This window comes from Salvelinus fontinalis, chromosome 19 (genome assembly GCF_029448725.1).
Source record: "Salvelinus fontinalis isolate EN_2023a chromosome 19, ASM2944872v1, whole genome shotgun sequence".
Lineage (NCBI taxonomy): Eukaryota > Metazoa > Chordata > Actinopteri > Salmoniformes > Salmonidae > Salvelinus > Salvelinus fontinalis.
The window spans coordinates 22,978,720-23,002,807 of record NC_074683.1 but is presented as its reverse complement, the minus strand read 5'-3'; the positions used below and the strand labels follow the sequence as shown (position 1 = coordinate 23,002,807).

The 24,088-nt window shown below is 44.7% G+C and overlaps 1 protein-coding gene across 1 annotated transcript; it reads left to right on the top strand.

Moving 5' to 3' along the window:
* Positions 1–13,386: 13,386 nt before the first annotated feature.
* Positions 13,387–23,864, top strand: LOC129816502 (transcription cofactor vestigial-like protein 3). Its single transcript, XM_055871058.1, has 4 exons — positions 13,387–16,781; positions 17,485–17,848; positions 20,725–21,309; positions 22,947–23,864. The coding sequence occupies exons 1-4, from the start codon at positions 16,659–16,661 to the stop codon at positions 22,982–22,984; spliced, it is 1,110 nt and encodes a 369-aa protein (XP_055727033.1). The 5' UTR covers positions 13,387–16,658; the 3' UTR covers positions 22,985–23,864.
* The last annotated feature ends 224 nt before the right edge of the window (positions 23,865–24,088 follow it).

The window sequence follows — 24,088 nt, the reverse complement described above, 5'->3', positions numbered from 1 at the left end:
CTCTGTTGGTGGTCTTGCCTGAGGCGAACAGACATGTTAACATGCTGCTAACTAACTACACAGACAGACAGAAGACAGACAGCAGAGAGAGATGTCATGTGTGAAATTAGATCCCAGTACAATCACTGGGAATACATGAGAATTATAACAGAAAAATCTAACATTTTGCTTTGAGGTCTCATTCTACACGTAGACTCACTGTAGTGCAATCCATCTGCAATCCATAATAACACGTGTTTCCCCATCAGCAATGCTGAGGGGTTGAATTATGACTTTAGTAAGAAGATATTGGATTTTATCTTTCTTTGTCAATTATTATACGTATATCTGTCAAAGTGTTTCTGATTCATTTACAATATGATGCATGTGATTTTTATTGCTCTATAGCAGGGATCATCAACTACATTCAGCCACGGGACAATTTATTCTTGAGCGGATGGTCGGGGGGCCGGAACATTATAAAACACATATTTGTAGACTTCAAATTGACCGCAAGAAGCCTAAACAGATATAATATTTGACTAAAACATAATCATTTCAAACCCTGATTACATTTCGGGACATTGCCCTGCGTCGGGTGCCGTCTTTCGGATGGGACGTTAAAACGGGTGTCTTGACTCTCTGGTCATTCAAAATCCCATGGCACTTATTATAAGAGTAGGGGTGTTCACCCCGGTCATGGCTCAATTCCCAACCTGGCCACATTCCATCATGGCCACCTAATCAACCCCCTCATTCCTAATTTCCATATATGACTCCTCACCTCTCCACGTGATAGCTGATGAGTGGTGAGCGTTTTGGCACAAAATGTTTGCCGTGCATCACTGAGGTTGGAGCTACACATTGATGGTGGATGAGGTGAGTTTCCCCCTACTATGTAAAGCGCTTTGATGACCTAATTTGGTAGAAAAGCGTGGTATAAATCCAACCAGTTATTATTTATTATTATTATTTGTATAAAATCACATACAGTATGTCTCTCTATTATACTTGCGAACAGATTTCCAAAATTTAAATCACTTAGTGGTGATTTTTAAAGGTGGTAAAGTTTTAAAGTATTTTATGTCCAACAATGAAAATTTAAAAACAACAATTAAAAATATATATACATATTACATTTTTTAACTCAGAAAACTCCGGAGCCAAAATAAAACCACCCGCGGGACAAATTTGGCCCACAGGCTGCCAGTTGGGTAACCTTGCTCTATAGTGTTGTTCATATTCAGCATGTATTCAAGCAGAAGTAAATTATGATTTAATTACCATGATCATCCACCAATCCTGAGTTCATGGCTGGTATAATATGTGTGATATGTGACATGTAACAAGGCAGAGTTATGGTGCTATGATAACAGACAGATACAGGCGGAGACAGGCCCAGGACTTAGAGTGGTAGCAGGGGATTTAAACAGCAACATCCTGTAGCTGATGGATGGATGCTCTCAACTAGAACGAGACACATGGAGGGGAGGGTGGAGAGAGGGAGGGGTGGGTGGGTGGGAAGAGAGGTACAGGGTCAGGAGGGGTAATATATCGAGTGAATGACTCCACTCCTTTAGCCCTTGGGAAGAATGAGAGAGAGGCGTGTTGCTCTCAGGCACAGGCCAGCAGGGAAACGTGGGTAATGAAAGATTATCTCCCCTGGTGGGTTAGCTCATCACTAGCAGCCTGGAGCAGGGGACACACACGCCCACATGCGCATGCACACACACACACACACACACACACACACACACACACACACACACACACACACACACACACACACACACACACACACACACACACACACACACACACACACACACACACACACACACACACACACACACACACACACACACATACACCTTTCACACAGAAAATTAAGTTAATTGACATGTCTGTGAATATGAATGATCCTAATAATCCATTCATTCAGCAGAGTTACTGACTCCAGTGATAATGTAACATAGCTCAAAGTGGGATATGGTACTATTGTTTAAAACTGCTCTCTGGCTGACATCTCACTGGGGAGTCGAGGGATACTAATGAAGACACTCATTATTCCAGCCAATGACAAGCTCTTATCCACAGGTATGTCTAGCCCAAGGAAGACAATCTGGGCCAGGTATGGAACATGTGTAACATCAGGTTCCTCCCGTCATTCCTCTGTCTCTCCCCATCCTCCCTCAGCCCTGCATCACATGCCCTTCTCCTGTCCCCTCCTGGTTTCTATCTCCATTACATCCTACATATGTCTCTCCTCCTCCATTCTCCTCTCTTCCTCTGTCTCATCTTCCCTGTCCCTTCTACCACCCCGCCGCCCTGGGGCCAAGCTGAGTCAGTATTATTGAGGGGATGGAGGCTGGTGAATATTATTAGCATGGGGAATTAGACTCACTAAGTAGGGAAGGGCAGAGAGGACAGGTCCTGTGGTCAGATTCGAGAGGGGACAGCCAGACACACCCCATACAGTCGCACACAAACATACACATACACATGCACATATACGCCAAGGATGAGCCCACACCAGTACATTAAGGTAGGTAATTATATTCAGACAGACAGAGATGTGTTAAAGACTTTCTAATTCCTGACGGTGCTGGCACAGCAGAAACTGTTTCTCTGTCTGCTTGTGTTCGCATTATCCTTTTCTGTCTGTGCTTTTTAAAACGACTCACTTCAGAAAGACGCCTCTTTTCCCTATATCCCACTGTTCTACAGTAGTCCTTCAAGACAACTTAAATCTAATCTACATTATATTCAGTATTTCTATTGTTTGACGGAGGCATATCGTCTAAAGAGGGGAGGAAAGAGGAAGCAGAGCAGACAGTGATTACATGATGTGCTTTAATTAGGGGATTGTAACAGTCCTGACCTATTTATGTTAGTTTTTATGTGTTTATGGTCAGGGCATGTGTTTTGGGTGGGCAGTCTATGTTACCTGTTTCTATGTTGGTTTCGGTTTGCCTGGTATGGCTCTTGATTAGAGGCAGGTGGTTTGCATTTTCCTCTAATCAAGAGTCATATTTAGGTAGGGCATTATCACTGTGTGTTTGTGGGTGATTGTCTCCTGTGATGTCTTCGTTATGTTAGATGTATTCACTTTTGGAGCTGTTTGGCTGTTCGTTCGTTTTCGATGTCCGTTCCTGTTCGTGAGTTTACGTTTGTCCATGTAAGTTTATGTTCAGGTTGCGTGTACGTCGTTTTCTTATTTTGTAGTTTGTTGAAAGTGTTTTGTTTAGTTTTCGTGTTGCCATCTGCATCGTTGTCAAATGTAAAATAAAGATGGCATATTTCCCTAACTCCGCATATTGGTCTGAAGATCCTTCTCTCCTCACCTCGTCCGAGGATGAGGAAAGCGACAGCTATGACAGAATCACCCAACAAAATACAGAGACCAAGCGGTATGGGAAAAATGCTCGACGGAGCAACAAGGACTTTTGGACTTGGGAGGAGATCCTGTCTGGTAGAGGACCCTGGGCGCAAACTGGAGGAAATCGCTGCTCTCGTGAGAAGAGTGAGGCAGCCACAGCCCAGGAGCGCTGGTATGAGGAGGCAGCTAGGAGACGTGGATGGAAGCCGGAGATTCAAGCTCGTAACCGGAATTATGAGGGGACACGTCTTGCACGGAAGCCCGAAAAGCCCGTGAGTAACTCCCAAAAATTTCTTGGGGGGGGGCTAAGGGGTTGTGGGCCAAGGGCAGGTAGGAGACCTGCGCCCACTTCCCAGGCTAACCGTGGAGAGCGGGAGTACGGGCAGACACCGTGTTACGCAGTAGAGCGCACGGTGTCTCCTGTACGTGTGCATAGCCCAGTGCGGGTTATTCCACCTCCCCGCACTGGTAGGGCTAGATTGGGCATTGAGCCAGGTGTCATGAGGCCGGCTCAACGCGTCTGGTCTCCAGTGCGTCTCCTCGGGCCGGCATACATGGCACCTGCCTTACGCATGGTTTCCCCGGTTCGCCTGCATAGCCCAGTGCGGGCTATTCCACCTCGCCGCACTGGCAGGGCGACCGGGAGCATTCAACCAGGTAAGGTTGGGCAGGCTCAATGCTCAAGAGAGCCAGTACGCCTGCACGGTCCGGTATTTCCGGCGCCACCTCCCCGCCCCAGCCTAGTACCTACAGTGCCTATATTACGCACTAGGCTACCAGTGCATTTCCAGAGCCCTGTTCCTCCTCCACGCACTCTCCCTGTAGTGCGTGTATCCAGTTCGGTGCCTCCAGTTCCGGCCCCACGCACTAAGCCACCTGTGCGTCTCCCAAGTCCTGTACACACTGTCACTTCTCCCCGTACTAGTCCTGAGGTGCGTGCCCTCAGCCAGGTGCCACCAGTGCCGGTACCACGCACCAGGTATAGAGTACGCTTTGAGAGTTCAGTGTGCCCTGTCTCTGCTCCCCGCACTAGTAGGAAGGTGCTTATCATTAGCACGGTGCCTCCAGTTCCGGCACCACGCACCAGGTCTACAGTGCGCCATATCCGGCCAGAGCCATCCGTCTCCCCAGCGCCATCTGAGCCATCCGTCTCCCCAGCGCCATCTGAGCCATCCGTCTCCCCAGCGCCATCTGAGCCATCTGTCTCCTCAGCGCCATCTGAGCCATCCGTCTCCCCAGCGCCATCTGAGCCATCCGTCTGCCAGGAGCCTGCAAAGCCGCCCGTCTGCCATGAGCCTGCAAAGCCGCCCGTCTGCCATGAGCCTACAGAGCCGTCAGCCAGACAGGAGCCGCTAGAGCCATCAGCCAGACAGGAGCCGCTAGAGCCGTCAGCCAGACAGGATCTGCCAGAGCCGCCAACCAGACAGGATCTGCCAGAGCCGCCAACCAGACAGGATCTGCCAGAGCCGCCAACCAGACAGGATCTGCCAGAGCCGCCAACCAGACAGGATCTGCCAGAGCCGCCAACCAGACAGGATCTGCCAGAGCCGCCAACCAGACAGGATCTGCCAGAGCCGCCAACCAGACAGGATCTGCCAGAGCCGCCAACCAGACAGGATCTGCCAGAGCCGCCAGCGAGCCATGAGCAGCCAGAGCCGTCAGCGAGCCATGAGCAGCCAGAGCCGTCAGCGAGCCATGAGCAGCCAGAGCCGTCAGCGAGCCATGAGCAGCCAGAGCCGTCAGTGAGCCATGAGCAGCCAGAGCCGTCAGTGAGCCATGAGCAGCCAGAGCCGTCAGAGCGCCATGAGCGTCGAGAGCCGTCAGCCTGCCATGAGCGTCGAGAGCCGTCAGCCTGCCATGAGCGTCGAGAGCCGTCAGCCTGCCATGAGCGTCGAGAGCCGTCAGCCTGCCATGAGCGTCAAGAGCCGTCAGCCTGCCATGAGCGTAGAGAGCCGTCAGCCAGCATGGACCTGCCAGAGCCGTCCAAACAGGACCTGCCAGAGTCCTTCAGCCGGGATCTGCCCCTTGTCCCGGTGTTGCCCCTTGTCCCGGTGTTGCCCCTTGTCCCGGTGCTGCCCCTTGTCCCGGTGCTGCCCCTTGTCCCGGTGCTGCCCCTTGTCCCGGTGCTGCCCCTTGTCCCGGTGCTGCCCCTTGTCCCAGTGATGGTCCTTATCCTGGTGCTGCCCCTTGTTCTGGTGCTGCCCCTTGTCCCGGTGCTACCCCTTGTCCCGGTGCTGCCCCTTGTCCTGGTGCTAGCTGTTTATTTAGGGGAAGGTAGTGTTAGGGTGGGCATTAGAAGGGGTAGAAAGAAGAGGGGAGTGACTATGGTGGTACGGGGACAGCGTCCTGAACCGGAACCACCACCGTGGTCAACTGCCCACCCGGACCCCCCCCTGGACTTTGTGCTGGTGCGCCCGGTGTTCGCACCTTGGGGGGGGGGTACTGTAACAGTCCTGACCTATTTATGTTAGTTTTTATGTGTTTATGGTCAGGGCATGTGTTTTGGGTGGGCAGTCTATGTTACCTGTTTCTATGTTGGTTTCGGTTTGCCTGGTATGGCTCTTGATTAGAGGCAGGTGGTTTGCATTTTCCTCTAATCAAGAGTCATATTTAGGTAGGGCATTATCACTGTGTGTTTGTGGGTGATTGTCTCCTGTGATGTCTTCGTTATGTTAGATGTATTCACTTTTGGAGCTGTTTGGCTGTTCGTTCGTTTTCGATGTCCGTTCCTGTTCGTGAGTTTACGTTTGTCCATGTAAGTTTATGTTCAGGTTGCGTGTACGTCGTTTTCTTATTTTGTAGTTTGTTGAAAGTGTTTTGTTTAGTTTTCGTGTTGCCATCTGCATCGTTGTCAAATGTAAAATAAAGATGGCATATTTCCCTAACTCCGCATATTGGTCTGAAGATCCTTCTCTCCTCACCTCGTCCGAGGATGAGGAAAGCGACAGCTATGACAGGGATAATATGCTGATCTGGTATGTTAGGAAAAATAACAGCACAGACAGAAACAATTACTGTGTAGACCAAGATGGAAGTTAAATGTAACATACTAGATGCATTGCAAAATGAAATTTGTTCACTTCTTTCCCTCACTTTCTCTCTCTCCGACCTGAACATTTCCAATTACCTCTTTGTCTTGACCAAGAACCCCATTTGACCTTCCTGTCAGACCAGTCAAGGAGGGTCCTCTATCAATCCAGACAGTCTTTGAGTCTCCAACACCTCATTAAATAACTCAGTATTCACGCCTGTCTCTATTACCATCTTATTTGCAAACTAGTGATTTTTAATAGAGCAGGAGTTATATTATTATTATTGTAATTATCTGTTTATAAAGGCCTGGTCCTTCATTCCAGAGAGATCTTAGTCCTCCACTGGTCAGTTCATTAACACACTACAGACACATATCACCCCGCTCTGCCACCGCGGAGCAGGACACACACACGTGCGGGATTCCCTTTGTGAGATCCAATTAAAAGTTCCATTGACATTCTGGTTCTGCGTGGCAGTATGATATAAGTATGACAGCTAAAACAGCAGGAACAATTAAAAATGTGGTTATCTTGGACTATGTTACATTATATTGTGATTAAATTAGTCACAATGTGGGATTAGACTGGATGGTCAATGAGCCTTTTGTTAAAACGTGGAGTTTTGTCATTTTACATAAGAATTATATTTTTTATTTAAACCACCACCCACAAATAAATTACAAATGACCATGTATTAAAGTTATTGACTGAAATTAGCCCGCATACAACAGCCATGTACATACTGTACCTATTCCTTTTAATAGGAAATATATTATAAACGATACCATCTCTGTCTGTCACGACTTCCGCCGAAGTTGGTCCCTCTCCTTGTTCGGGCGGCGTTCGGAGGTCGAAGTCACCGACCTTCTAGCCATCGCTGATCCACTTTCATTTTCCATTGGTTTTGTCTTGTCTTCCATCACACCTGGTTCCAATTCCATCAATTACATGTTGTGTATTTAACCCTCTATTTCCCCCCATGTCCTTGTCGGTAATTGTTTCTTGTAGTGCTTATTTATTTATTTATTTAAAAAAAAAAAATCACCTTTATTTAACCAGGTAGGCTAGTTGAGAACAAGTTCTCATTTGCAACTGCGACCTGGCCAAGATAAAGCATAGCAGTGTGAACAGACAACAACACAGAGTTACACATGGAGTAAACAATAAACAAGTCAATAACATGGTAGAAAAAAAAGAGAATCTATATACAATGATGCACGGTATGCTGGTATTTACCGGGTTTTGTTTGACCCATTTATTGTATTGTTCTGTTGACGGTGGTTTATGGATATTAAACAACACCGTTGTAAATCAGGTTTCGCTCTCTCCTGCGCCTGACTTCTCTACCGCCAGTACGCACCTCACTACACTGTCTGTCTGTCTGCCTGTCTTTCTGTCTCCCTCTGCCTGTCTGCAGCGAAATGCTTATGTTTCTATCTATGTATGTGAATGGTGTGTATAGACAGCATGGACAGTATATGAATAGAAAAGGTGTGTACAGCAGTAGTTATATAGGATGAGCCATGACTAGAATACAGTATATACATATAAAGTAGGTAAAACAGTATGTAAACATTATTAAAGTGACCAGTGTTCAATGACTGTATTTATTTGTTATTTTTTATTTCACCTTTATTTAACCAGGTAGCGTTAGGCCAGTTGAGAACAAGTTCTCATTTACAACTGCGACCTGGCCAAGATAAAGCAAAGCAGTGTGACACAAAACAACAACACAGAGTTACACATGGAATAAACAAACGTAGAGTCAATAACACAATAGAAAAGTCTACATACAGTGTGTGCAAATGAAGTAAGATTAGGGTGGTAAGGCAATAAATAGCCTGTAGTGGCGAAATAATTACAATTTCGCTGCCAAAGGAAAAATTGGCTTGGGGGTGACTAGTGAAATATACCTGCTGGAGCGCGTGCTACGGGTGGGTGCTGCTATGGTGACCAGTGAGCTGAGATAAGGCGGGGCTTTACCTAGCAAGGACTTATAGATGACCTGGAGCCAGTGGGTTTGGCGACCAATATGAAGCGTGGGCCAGCCAACGAGAGCATACAGGTCGCAGTGGTGTGTAGTATATGGGGCTTTGGTGACAAAACGGATGGCACTGTGATAGACTCCTTCCAATTTGCTGAGTAGAGTGTTGGAGGCTATTTTGCAAATGACATCGCCAAAGTCAAGGATCGGTAGGATAGTCAGTTTTACGAGGGTATGTTTGGCAGCACGAGTGAAGGATGCTTTGTTGCGAAATGGGAAGCCGATTCTAGATTTAATTTTGATTTGGAGATGCTTAATATGAGTCTGGAAGGAGAGTTTACAGTCTAACCAGACACCTAGGTATTTGTAGTTGTCCACATATTCCAAGTCAGAACCGTCCAGTGAGTAGTGAGTAGTGATGAGTAGTGATGCTAGGCGGGCGGGCAGGTGCGGGCAGTGATCGGTTGAAGAGCATGCATTTAGTTTTACTTGCATTTAAGAGCAGTTGGAGGCCACGGAAGGAGTTTTATGTCATTGAAGCTCGTCTGGAGGTTAGTTAACACAGTGTCCAAAGAAGATGTATACAGAATGGTGTCGTCTGCGTAGAGGTGGATCAGAGAATCACCAGCCGCAAGAGCGACATCATTGATGTATACAGAGAAGAGTCGGCCTGAGAATTGAACCCTGTGGCACCCCCATAGAGACTGCCAGATTCCGGACAACAGGCCCTCCGATTTGACACACTTAACTCTATCTGAGTAGTAGTTGGTGAACCAGGCGAGGCAGTCATTTGAGAAACCAAGGCTGTTGAGTCTGCCGATAAGAATGCGGTGATTGACAGAGTTGAAAGCCATGGCCAGGTCGATGAATACGGCTGCACAGTACTGTATGTACATAGAGCAGCAGAATCTAAGGTGCAGGGTACACTGTTAGACGTTTGTGTAATTTTATCAGTAACTTACTGTGTTAAACAATAGTATGAAACTGTGTAAACTAAATGCAGTAGATTATCGTAGGATGCACAGTAAAATATCGTAAATGTGTTTTACAGTATTAATTATGGTGCGTTGTGGGTAAATGTTTTTGTCAGGGAAAGAGTCTCTGGCTCATTAACATATTTTAAGGCATGTATGAGGCTATATTTGTTGCACCTGTGAGTGAGAATATTCTACCCCCACAGAATACAGTAATACAGTATACTGTATTTTAGGAGTTCTACAAACTTTGTCCTGAAACTCTACAGTAATTTACTGTCATTCAGAATACAGTACCATACTACATTTTTGTAGTGCCAAAAACTGTTTGAACTGGTGGATGCTTGGTATATCAACATATTTTAAGAGGCTATATTTGTTGCACCCGTTGTAGTGGTTCCCTAACAATTACCTTTATATAGGGTTCAGATCAGAGTGGCAGCAAGTCTCAAACCTTTAATGGTTGGTTAGAAGCCTTTGTTAAGGCCTAAAGTACAAGGGTTATCAAAACACCAATACAATTCAACAATAAAGTACTGTATTGCTGTTTTGCTATACATTTACTGCAGCATACTGTAAACGATGGTGCATTGTGGCGAAGTATTGTGGGAGGAGAAGGAATCGCTGGGTCATTAACATATTTGAAGGTGTGCTTTGTAAGTGGTTATATTTGTTGCACCCCTTAGTGAGAGTCCTGTACCAATTTAAGTGAAATGTGATAGTAGTTCCCTATCAAAAGTATATATGGAGCAGATCAGAATGGTAGCGTGTCTTAAACCTTTTAATGGTTGAGTATTTACCCATGTCCATTTGATCTGTTTTGCCCTGTAATCATGGCCAGTTTGGAAGCTGTTGTTAAGTTCTCCAGAAGTGCAAGTGATATAAAACACCTAGTATTCAATCATATGCTGTAATATGCAAATGCCTACAGACGACCTGCTTTCTCTAATCCCTTATAATTACAGTAAAATACTGTAGAAATAATTGTATTACAGTTTAATAGTCACTTTCACTATATTGTACTGTGTTTCATTAGTCTGGAATCAAGTTACCGATAATATCTCAGTATTGTATTGGCAGTATCCAGAGATAGTCAAAGATATCATACGATATCTTGTTGTAATTACAATTATTTTAAAGACTAATGTATCACATTACATTTTCAGTAACAGTTCCAGAAAAGTTTTACTTGCTATGACTGCGATATGTTTTTTTTAATCAACCTTGGTTAAATCTACTGACTGGTAGTTACTACGTATAAGAGCCAAAATATTAATGTAAATGTTCAAATGAATGTTCAAATGAAAACTTGCAAAGAACACTGGTTAGAACACTGTCAATTAGATTACAGTAACGTTTTTGGTGCCGTACAATGGATTACAGTGAAATGAATGACAGTAGCTGTACTGTCAAATAAATTACAATAACCTACTTGCCAATTGCTGCCTGTAAGTTACTGTAGAATTTACATGAAATGTTTTACAGTGTCGGTGTGATTACTAACATCAAGGCGGTGACCCGTTCCTGTAGGTTCATGCTCTACAACATTCGCAGAGTACGACCCTGCCTCACACAGGAAGCGGCGCAGGTCCTAATCCAGGCACTTGTCATCTCCCGTCTGGACTACTGCAACTCGCTGTTGGCTGGGCTCCCTGCCTGTGCCATTAAACCCCTACAACTCATCCAGAACGCCGCAGTCCGTCTGGTGTTCAACCTTCCCAAGTTCTCTCACGTCACCCCGCTCCTCCGCTTTCTCCACTGGCTTCCAGTTGAAGCTCGCATCCGCTACAAGACCATGGTGCTTGCCTACGGAGCTGTGAGGGGAACGGCACCTCCGTACCTTCAGGCTCTGATCAGGCCCTACACTCAAACAAGGGCACTGCGTTCATCCACCTCTGGCCTGCTCGCCTCCCTACCTCTGAGGAAGTACAGTTCCCGCTCAGCCCAGTCAAAACTGTTCGCTGCTCTGGCACCCCAATGGTGCAACAAACTCCCTCACGACGCCAGGTCAGCGGAGTCAATCACCACCTTCCGGAGACACCTGAAACCCCACCTCTTTAAGGAATACCTAGGATAGGATAAAGTAATCCTTCTAACCCCCCCCCCCCCCTTAAAAGATTTAGATGCACTATTGTAAAGTGGTTGTTCCACTGGATATCATAAGGTGAATGCACCAATTTGTAAGTCGCTCTGGATAAGAGCGTCTGCTAAATGACTTAAATGTAAATGTAGGGTAGCCAGCTAGTGACAGTCTTAGGTTCAGAGGAGGGTACTGGGCGGAGGTCGGCTTAGTGATGACTGTTTAACAGTATGATGGCCAGGAGACAGAAGATGATTATCTCTCTCTCGGTCCCAGCTTTATGCACCTTAACTGTCTCCGCCTTCTGGATGGTAGCGGGGTGAACAGGCCGTGGCTCAGGTGGCTGAGGTCCTTGATGATCTTCTGGCCTTCCTGTGACACCTGGTGATGTAAATGTCCTGGAGGACACGCAGTGTGCCCTCGACGATGCGTTGGGCTGACCGCACCACCCTCTGGGGAACCCTGCCATTGCGGGCGGTGCAGTTGTCGTAACAGGCGGTGATCCAGTGATCAGTATTAGTATGTTACAAAACCACTTTAATAACTACAGCTGTACTAATGGGTATTTAATTGGCTATTAATGTATTTCGCTCCCCTCTCCTTTCCTCAGTCAGCACACTGACACATGAGTTTGTACTGTAGCTGGGTGATTAGAGGTGACATGAACCATTAGAGCATCATGGTCATCAACATTCTCAGGTGTTGTAGAGAGACTGGAGAAACCAATAGAGACAGGTGTTCTTCAGAAGGGATTACAATAGACCAACATCCATGTTACAAACTCCAGACTCTGCAGTTCTTATGATGAAGGAAGTCATCCTTATTAATCACGTATTACTACTAATAACACTCACAGCTGCAGCTTATCACATTCAGCAGTTACGCACTACTAATGACTAGGATGGTAATTATGTCCAGTGATACGGCAACTACGGTACTGAAGAGTGATCGTAACGAAAAAACATCTAACAATATGCTCTATTTGTTTTCTGTTGTGAATCAGAAATGTGTTTTCCACAAGGCTAAAGACAAGATTTTAGACCAAAACACTACACCCCACTGAGATATAACCCAGTGGATGAGTTTCATTCTTTCAGCATAACATGAGCAGAAAACAAACAACTGTGTAACGAGTGCGCTGAGAGTCGGGACGCAAGTTCAGGGAGTGAGTTTTAATAAATAAAAGAAACAATGAACACGAAACACAAACATCGCACCGACATGAAAACAGAGTCAGTAACACCTGAGGAAAGAACCAAGGGGAGTGACAGATATAGGGAAGATAATCAAGGAGGTGATGGATTACAGGTGAGTGTCATGAGGTGCAGGTGCGCGAGACGATGGTGACAGGTGTGCGGGATAATCAGCAGCCTGATGACCTAAAGGCCGGAGAGGGAGTATACATGTCAGTACCCCCTCCCCGACGCGCGGCCCCGGCCGCAGGATGCAGTCAAAGGGGACGAACCCAGGGATCAGGAGCGGACCGGTCACCCCTGCTGATGCGCGAGAACCTGTTACGCCCGCTGAGGTACTGGAACCTGTTGTGTCAGCTGGGGCGCGGGAAACCTGACAGATCGGTAGAGGCAGGAGAGCCTGGCGATCCGACTGAGGCATGAAAGCCCGACGTGCCGGCTGAGGCAGGGGAGCCTGGCGATCTGGTTGAGGCATGAGAGCCTGACGAGCCGGCTGAGGCAGGGAAGCCTGGCAATCTGGTTGAGGCATGAGAGCCTGACGAGCCAGCTGAGGCAGGGAAGCCTGGCAATCTGGTTGAGGCATGAGAGCCTGACGAGCCGGCTGAGGCAGGGAAGCCTGGCAATCTGGTTGAGGCATGAGAGCCTGTAGCAGTTCCCGGACCCAACGTCATTACTCTGACACAAAAAATTAAATTAAAAAACACACCCTGATCCTTAGGTGAGGTGTTATTTTGTAAAGAGTGTGCTGAGAGTCTGGAAGCAAGTTCAGGGAGTGAGTGTTTATTTTATTTATTTATTCACTCCCTCAACTTGCTTCCCGACTCTCAGCGCACTCGTTACAAACTGCTTTTATCCCTGCATGCCCGCCTCCTCTAATCCCTGTAATTCTCCACACATCCCTTCGAAACATCCTCTAATAATGATCTCATTAAAGCGAGAAGAGGAGAGAAAGGAGGAGAGGATAGGATAGGAGAGAGTTGCACCTCCAGATGTGACTGAGACCCTGAGAGAAATATATTTAGTGAGGGACCCTGAGGACTGAAGCATCTGTGTGGGGTCTTTAGCTCTGTGTGTGTGTGTGTGTGTCTCCGTCTGTAACACTGCCTGACTTCCACAGCCCAACGACACATCATCAAACCCTGCCGCTGACTCTGCCACAGTTCCAGGCCTAACACATCATCATAACAAGACTGACTAATTCAGCTTCCATCTGCAGCGTGCGGCATCATCAAAGTGAATGGAACAGTTACCCCCTGTCTCAGCTTCAGCCTCTCACACAGCATCATCATATCTGACAGATACAGGGAATAGGGCTGAATCAGGAAATCAATAATATAACCACCATATTGTCTTTCCTAACTACCGCCCTGTCAGAATGGATCAAATGTCAAATCCACAATGTGGCATACTAACTGTGTATGTGAAATGGAGATGAATAGAGAGCAAGAGAGAAAGAGATAAAGATGTTTTTAAATAAAATAGGGAGAGTGACAGAGCTTTGCCCCATAACCTGTATAGCTCTTATAGTCAATAATACAGACACAGGATATGATGTTCCTACATCTCAGACATGTGACCCCTTTTTCTAAAACTGGGGCAAAACAACACACACTGATATCAATAATAAAATAATATCAAGATCGCATTCATTTATACATTGCATACATAAGTAAGATTATCACAGGGATTATAAAACAGCAGTATTAGGAAAATGTAGATCCTTTACACGGAGTCCTTCTGTAATGAGATGAGCAGTGCGAATGAGCCCCTCAGGATATACACACTGATATCTTCACCCCTGAGAGTGTGTGCATGCGTGTGCGCGCGCGTGTGTGTGAACGTAATTTCTCCATGGGTGCGTGTATGTGTGTGTGTAGGGCAGCTGCTCCTCCAGTGTGTATGAACAGCAGCGTGGGACGTCAGGCTTCATCATGGAACTCACTTGAGAGACAAGTGGACTCAGAGAACTCAGCCATCTCTCTGTTATCTGTAGTCCTCTCATTATCCTGCTCTCCACTACACTGAGGGTCTGAACCAGACCAGGCACCACCTGAATGTGCTCTGCAGGCTCACCTCTCTTCTCCTAAAAATATCCTCATAATAACCGTCATCATCATCAACATCACCATCATCCTCAGCAGCACTTCTGTTGTTTACAGCCTCTGCTCTCTTCCCCTCCACTCCCTTCCCTTCCCCTCCCATCTCCTCCACTCCCTTCCCCGCTCCTATCCTCTCATCTCCTCTCCTCCCATCTCCTCTTCCCTCCCCTCCCCTCTCCTATCGTCTCCTCCCCTTTCATCTCCTCCCCGCCTGTCTCTTCTTTCTTCCCCTCTCATCTCCTCTCCTCTGCACATGCCTCTCAAGAACAGCTGTCTATGCTCTACAAAAACTGACACGGACGCACCATCTACAGAGTTTGGGCTGAAATCACAGGCCAGGACCATTTCCAATCTTTATTCAGTTCTATAGCTGGGAGCCTGGGACAGAAGCACCAGCCATGTGAGAAACACAAGGTTTACTCAGGGTCAGAGAGGAGTGGTGAGACCCACAGAGATCCTATTCAATTAAGTTATATGTAATTCTTTGGCGTAATTATTTGGTGAGACCTCTGTCGGTCTGAGAGCAGTGATCTCTGTGATGTCACCAGCAGGTGGAAGCAGATCACTCATTGACAGCTTCCACTGAGTTCCTCACTAGTCAAAGGACCAAAGACAGCTAAGGGACATGTTCCAAACCAAACCCTGGCTCCTTCACACAGGTTCTTATTATAGATCTAAGAGGAGTGGGTATGTGGAAAAGCAAAGTATTCCTGATTCCTATTCAAAATCTTTTGATTTGGAATTGGGAAGAGAATATCCTAGTCAGGTGAATGCAGTCAGTCAGTGTGGTTCAGTTCCTTAGTTCCACTGGTTTATTCAGTGTAGTATGAATATAGTTATATAAGTACATAATAATGTTGACATCCCTCTGTTACATCATTTATGGGAGTCTTTTATACTGCAGTCTAACCTGCCACTTTCTTTTTTCTCCCTTTTTTGGGGTCATGTCAGAACCTGCCAAGTTTACTGGAAAACTATGCCAAATGTTCTACTATAGGTTAGTATATGGAATTCTCCAAACAGATAAGACTACACTCAATGGATAGACGACACTCAATGGATAGACGACACTCAATGGATAGACGACACTCAATGGATAGACGACACTCAATGGATAGACGACACTCGATGGATAGACGACACTCGATGGATAGACGACACTCGATGGATAGACTACACTCGATGGATAGACTACACTCAATGGATAGACTACACTCAATGGATAGACTACACTCGATGGATAGACTACACTCGATGGATAGACTACACTCGATGGATAGACTACACTCGATGGATAGACTACACTCGATGGATAGACTACACTCGATGGGTTAAAATGACAATCAACATACAATGAAAGATAGTCTATGACACAATGCTGAATATTTACATTCACTTATCTGAAGATACCTACAATTACATTTCACTCGAGGCCAAGTCTTGAGGTTTTATGCTTGGTATCTGTAGAGCACGTTGTGACAACTGCTGATGTAAAACGGGATTTATAAAATTAAATACATATGATTGATTGAATGAATCTTCAAGTGGCAGCTACACTCATCATACCCCTCTACTTCGAGCCGCGTGTATGAGTTCCATGGGCGTGTGCACGCAGAGTCCTATCCCTCCTCTCCCTCCATATACAGTACCGTTAAAACTTTCCTCCAATCAGTGTAGCGTCTAATAACTTGGCCAAGTGGAGTTTGTCCGGTACCTTTTTGTTCACTTTCACTCGGGTTTGGTTTGGCACAGTATGAGGTGTTGGTCTTAGTGATTCGGTATTGTCTTTATGCAAACAGCTCCTTTCACCGACATCATGCCTATTGTCACAGTCGTGGTTTATATGGAGGCAGCGGTGGATATGAGGATTACATCCGTTTGAGGAGCGCTGAACCAGGCTGTGTTTCTCTCTGAGCCCCTGACAGCCCCGTCTCAGCCATGAGTTGTCTGGATGTGATGTTTTACCAGAGTTATGGAGCTCACTATCTCCCTGCGTCTTCAGCAGCAGCGGCAGCAGCCTACAAAGCCGCATACTACCATCATCAACAGCACCAGCAGCAGGTGGGTGTCCAGACACACTGCTCTAAAATAGTTTGTAATATTTGTTTGTTTTTTAATACTAGGCTGTTTTAGTGTTCCCATAATTGTCCCGGTGCTTTAGGCACCAATACACTCCGTGCTGAATGTTTTGGCCCGTCGCAGATGTCAGTTCACAGCGAAAAGTCCTGACTCCTTTGTACCACAGAACTCATAAAGTTACAATTCGAAAAGTTGAAGCGGTCATTTCTCGCCGTGTATTTAGAGCAGGTCATGTATAATGACTAGGATGATTAATCTCCTCGTCCGATCAGAAGGGTGTAGGCTAATGACAACTCGTCACTGTCTCTCAGGAATGTTGATGATGATGGTTCTTTTGAAACGGCCACGAGCATTTTCATAGTTGACATACTTTCACCAGAACACACGCTGAGAAACATCCTACAACTTCTTGAATAAACTTCGGTATGTAAAGATGATTCGTTTTCCTTTAAAATGGAGGTCATAGAGAATTGAAGTTTGTAACGGATAGTATGACTTTTAACAAGGGTATTGATGTAGGCTATTCTGTTCAGTGTATGTGGCACACACGTTTAATCATGTGGCTTGATCGTTGTGGCGCAAAATAGACAGACAGATGGTGCTCTCATGGCTGAACCTTTGAGATTAATTTTTCGTACTTTAACCTTATCTCTCTTGCTCTCTCTCTCTCTTTCACTCTCTGTAGAAGAAGCTGGATGTGTACAGCAGCATGCAGCAGGACAGCCAAGAGCAGCAGTGTCCAGGGGGGAGACAACAACAGCAGCGTGGGGGAGGAGGGGGGAGACTGGCTGGGGAGCAGTGGGTCCAACGGGGCCTGGAGGGTTCTGGGCTGAGGGGCTGTGGGGGTACTGGGAAGGACAGCCAGCCCGCTGAGGCAGAGTACCTGAGCTCCAGGTGTGTCCTGTTCACCTATTTCCATGGTGACATTGGGGATGTGGTGGATGAACATTTCTCTAGGGCTCTGAGCCAAACCAGTGCCTTCACTGGAGAGACCAAGAACTCTAGGACCACCCCCATGCACACCTCTGCCTCGGTTGGACTGTGGAAAGGTAGGAACACACAGGGACTTTCATATCATTACTCATAGTTTGAATTCTGTCATCTGAAAACAGTCTTATTCATATAGGTGTATTATCTTTCACTGTAACAAATTACTGTACATTTACAGCAAAACTTTTACAGTTTGATACTGTAATTCTATATCACAGTACAGTACTGTAAAGAGCAATGCAATTTTACAATAAAATACTGCATTACCTGTTCTGCTGTATATTTACAGCAGAATACTGTGTTAGGCTGCATAGTGGGGAAATTATGTATAGCTCATTAACATATTTCAAGGCATGCCTTGTAAGAGGCTATATTTGTTGCACCCCTTAGTGAGAATGCTGTACCCCACAGAATACAGTACCATACCGTATTTGTTTTTATTTTTGTCTTGTAAATCTACAGTAATTTACTGGTTTCTGTGCTACCAGTAATTTACATAATTTAGTTACACACCCACAGAATACAGTACCATACTGTAATTTTGGAGTGCCAAAAACATTTTGTGGGTGCATGGTATTGTTGTGCCTCATAAACACATTTGAGGCTATACTTGTTGCACCTGTTAGTGAAAGTGCTGTAACAATTGAAGTGAAATGTGGTAGTAGTTTCCTAACAATTAAATGTATATAGGGGAAAGATCAGAGTGGCAGCAAGTCTCAAACCTTTAATGGTTGAGTGTTTAGCCATGTCCTTTTGATCTGTTTCACCCTGTAGTCACTGCCAGTTTAGAAGCCTTTGTTAAGGCCTCTACAAGTGCAAGTGAAATAAAACACCAAATATTCACTGGTATGCTGTAATATACAACTACCTAGCAGCCAACCTGCTTGCACTAATCCCATGTAATTACTAGTGATGTTACGTTTGATATTGGAGCTCCGGGGCATGTGTCAAAAGCAGCTAACTTAGAAGCAGTGTGCCGATGTGTGTATCACTTTATCAGAAGTACGTCATCAATGACGTCTGACGCTTCGTTCGATGACATGCTTTTTCGCTCTTACTGACAGTTGTGGCTGCTTTTTGTGATGTATTGTTATCTCTACCTTCTTGCCCTTTGTGCTGTTGTCTGTGCCCAATAATGTTTGTACCATGTTTTGTGCTGCTACCATGTTGTGTTGCTACCATGTTGTGTTGCTACCATGTTGTTGTTATGTTGTGTTGCTACCATGTTGTGTTGCTACCATGTTGTTGTTATGTTGTGTTGCTACCATGTTGTGTTGCTACCATGTTGTTGTTATGTTGTGTTGCTACCATGTTGTGTTGCTACCATGTTGTTGTTATGTTGTGCTGCTACCATGTTGTGTTGCTACCATGTTGTTGTTATGTTGTGCTGCTACCATGTTGTGTTGCTACCATGTTGTTGTTATGTTGTGCTGCTACCATGTTGTGTTGCTACCATGTTGTGTTGCTATCATGTTGTTGTTATGTGCTGCTGCCTTGCCATGTTCTTGTCTTAGGTCTCTCTTTATGTAGTGTTGTCTCTCTTGTTGTCATGTGTGTTTTGTCCTATATTTATATGGTATTTATTTTTAATCCCAGGCCCCTTCCCGCAGGAGGCCTTTTTCCTTTTGGTTGGCCGTCATTGTATATAAGAATTTATTCTTAACTGACTTGCCTAGTTAAATAAAGGTTCTATAAAAAATATAAATAAATAGTATAAGCTGTCTTAAGCATCCTAAATAATGCCATAGATTCCATTTTAGAAAAATAGTAAACTTGTTGGCAAAAAAGGGAGCATGATGTAAGATGCAAACCTGGCAATCCATTAAAGCCAACGACTTACTGCTGCGCTACAGAGTTTTGATGAAATCAGTAGAGGGGAAAAAACCTAGCTGATAATCACACGTTGCTATTTATTGCTGACCAGCAGATGTCACTAAAGTTCATTGTGAACGAATAATGACACGTCGTTTAATGAACCTATTTTCAACACAATTGCCTGGAAAGGAAGCTTTGTTTCCGCATCACTAGTAATTACAGTAAAAAACTGTCTACAGTAGCATTTCCTTTGTTACAGTATAGTGGGCTAATTTTACAGTATTGTACTGCATCATTGCGCTGCATTTACCTTTAAGTCACAGTAAGCTAGTGGCACGTTACTGTGAAAATGACCGTATCACACTTTTCAATAGCCAAAGATGGGCAAAGTTATTTCCAGAAGTTATCTTGTTACAAATACAGGATAATTTGAAGACCAATGTATCCTTAACTACAACAACATTCCCAGTAATGGTTACAGAAATGTTTTACTTGCTATGACTGTGATATGTGTTTTTAAAAAAAAATCAATGTTAGATGAATGTAAGTCACTCTGGACAAGTGCATCTGCTAAATGACCAAAATGTAAATGTTTAAAATGTACATTTGCAAAGCACACTGCTGGGTATTATTCTATTGACATGGCCTTGTTTAGGGGTGGAGGTCATTATAATAATACCAAGCAGTGTGCCTAGCAAGTGTTAATTTTTTTCATTTACATTTTGGTCATCTAGCAGACGCTCTTAACCAGAGCGACTTACAGTCAGTGTATTAAAATTAGGGTAAATAAGAATATACCACAGTCACAGCAAGTAAAGAGATAGCTACCTGCACTGTAAGTCTGCAACAGTATACTAACCACTGTTCTTCCAGTAATGCGCTGTAAATTATAGAAATACAGCATGTTACTATAGTCAGGTGTTCCAGTAATATGCTGTACCTTTGTTACAGTAAATTTCCTGTAAATCTACAGTAATTTACTGGCTTCTGTGCTGCCAGTAATTTACTGTAAATTTACATTGTACTGTTACTTTTGATCTAGAATTAATACAATTACATGGTAGAAACTTGTGTCCATAACAACCTCTTCTCATACAAATGACCTCCCTCCCTCTCACAGACAGTGTATCTCTCTCGGAGGCCCAGTGTGGTTCCCTGTCCTCCTCTCTGTGGGGTGGAGGTTACCCGTCCCAGACCAGCCCCTGTCTCTCTGTCCACCCAGACTTCTCCCCCAGCCCAGCAGCCTTCCATGCCCCAGACAGTGCTCTGTGGACGGGCCACATTCTGCCCCAGCCCAGCCTCCCTCCTACAGCCTCTCTCCCAGACCACTGGGCCTACAGCCGCAACCCTCAGACCTCCGCCAGCTACACACACGCCCACAATGTCTACACACACACACACCCTCACACACACATGCACCCCCACCACACCCACCCGGTCATACATCCCCACCTGTCCCATGGCCCAGGCCTAGACCCCAGGTTCAGCCCTCTGCTCCTGCCTGGTGTGAAGACTCAGAGTCCCCTAGCCCACAGCCCTGCTGGTCACAGCACACACAGTAACACACACAGCAGCCAGAACCCAGGGATACATAGTGGTGTGAAGATAGAGGTGGAGCAGGCCAGCCCCAGCCCGAACCCCCCCACCCTGACCCCCTCAGCCTGGCCCGCAGCTCTACACACACCCTTGGATATCTACGACTCAGGTAAGCCTCGGACCTGGAGCACACATACACACACATGCACTCTCTCTCTTGTATGTCTACCAGTGGCGGTCAGTGCCATTTAAGATGAGGGAGGATTTTTTTTGTCATGCGCATGGCCTTATTTTTATTACAGCATATTGCATGACTGTCATTCATATTCCATTCACCCAGTTCGATGTAACATCGATAGGTTTAGGCTACTACATGATACTTGAATTTTTCCTACACCCATCATGAGGCTGCTACAACCTAGCCTATGAATGCAAGTTTTTTTTAACGAAGGTGCACACAGGTTAAGAGAAAATTGAGGTGACAGACACATTCAATACTGCCTTTCACACTCTTGCCTGCATCTATCTGATCTAGTGTGTAATCATTAGTCCAACAGTTGTACATTCCGTTCCGTTTGCATCTGTTTAAGAAACGTTTACAACAGAATCTGTTAAATGAATACACCCCTGATAACATGTAAACACAGTTCACTTTCATAGCCGCCACGTTGTATTCCTTCTCGCATCTATGCACTCTTCTCCTCTCACCTTTTCCCTTCGCTTGAGGACTGCAATGCACAACACATCAGCTGAATGTGTCCAGGTGAAAACCCTTTCCAAGCCAAATCATAACCGCTACACACAGCCTACATCGTTGTCACCATATTAGCCAAAGTAACGTCATAGTCAACATAGCTAATATAACTAACATTTTAGTAAACCTGCTACAGTCATGCAGTAACGTTACAGTGTGCAGTCAGTAAGCAGTTGAATAAGCACTTTAGCAGTTACACTGGTGGCAATACATTTGTAAAACCAAAAGCTTACCTTGAATTGGAAGAGTTCCAATTTGTAAGTCGCTCTGGATAAGAGCGTCTGCTAAATGACTTAAATGTAAATGTAAATGTAAGAGTTCCAGTGTTGTGCTATATAGGCATAGCCAGCTAGCTAACATAGCATCCCTCTGTTTGAGCCGGGTGTTTGAGTAGGCTAAACTAGCTAGCTAGCTGCATTTGCTAGATATGTGAAAGTGAAAATAAATTACTAAATATCTCTCTGTGTCTCTTGCTTCTCCTTAATTTTTCAAATTAATTTGTTCAAACTGTTCAACTATTGTCTTTTTCTCTTTTTGTCAACTAGTCACCACATTTTATGCACTGCGGTGCTAGCTAGGTAGCTGTAGCTTATGCTTTATGAACTAGATTCATTCTCTGATCCTTTAATTGGGTGGACAACATGTCAGTTCATGCTGCAAGAGCTCTGATTGGAGGACGTTCTCTGGAAGTTGTCATAATTACTGTATAAGTCTATGGAAGGGGGTGAGGATCATGAGCATCCTAAGTTTTTTATTGAAGTCAATGTACCCAGAGGAGGACGGAAGCTAGCTGTTGTCCGGCTACACCATTATGCTACCCTTCAGAGTGCTGTTAAGGCTACTGTAGACCTTCATTGCAAAACAGTGTGGTTTAATCAATTATTTGGTGACATGTGAATATATTTTGTATAGTTTTATCTAAAAAGGATAACTTTTTAAATGTTTTGCTATTTTTATGAAATTCACTGAGGAGCTTCCACTGATGTCTACATGCATGCTACGTTTTTGTTTAATCTAAAAGTTTATGTTGTCCTCTCTCACGCTCTCGTCAGGTCTGGATCAGGACAAAGTCAATACTGTTTGGTTCTGAGAGAGAGGATATGACATCGCTGTGACATCACCCTGGCACTGAGCTGTGACCAGCTCTAATAGAACCCCCTGGAACCACAACACATTTCCTGTGTACTCACTCTCAAGTAGAAGACTCTCCGCTCACTAGAAAAAGTCCAGGGTGGGTTTACAGATGTAGGATCTTAATTTGATCACTCTTTTATTGATGAGAATTTTACTGCAAAGCAGGAAATGCAAAATTGTAGAGTATTTCACTTTTAAAAAGGCTTCTAAAGTTTGTAATTTCCACTTTGAAATTTCAGACTTCATTTTCCCTAATGAATGAAATGTATTAACTCCTACAAAAAATGTATTATAATCCACATAATAATTCACATTTCCTGTTGCTGCAGGATTATTTTACTGCTGTAGCAAACTGTCTCAAATTAAGATCCTACATCTGTAGGTCTCTTAGAAAGCACTCTGGAGAAGCCTATACCACTCTCCATGCCTCACACCACCCCCCAAGGATACTTCTGATCACTTCTTGGCCAAATATGTTTCAAATTTGTAACAAAAGTATTAGCTGGCTGTTTTGGACCTAATATACCACATGATGGTTCTGTTTAAAGGATTTAGTTTGTGGGAACACTGCTCAGCCAAGCCTTTTTCTGATCTTTTTTTTTTTACATCGTGCTATGTGTGTAACTATGTGTGTAATTGACTGTAATATATTTTGTATATAGTACTTTGATTTGATGTGATTGTCATTTCCTTAAAGTGTTTGATTGTTGCTAATTGTTTTTCACCAACCCTGTGTTGTCATGTTGCCTAGTGTTCTATATGTGCAGAGAAATCATGTAATTACTGATGTGTAATAAATTGCTAAGTTCTATTGGCAAACATTTCCTCATCTTTAAGAACTGACTCAAAGTATTTTATTTTGTATCAGATCTGATAATTGGACATCACTCAGCATGGTTTAGCCCATAGGGAAAAGTAATATATGGCAATACACTCAGTTGCCAATTTATTAGGACAACCCTTTGCCCCCAGAACAGCCTGAATTCTTTGGGGCATGGAAACGTTACGCAATTGGTATCAAGGGCCCTAACGTGTGCCAGGAAAACATTCTCCACACCAT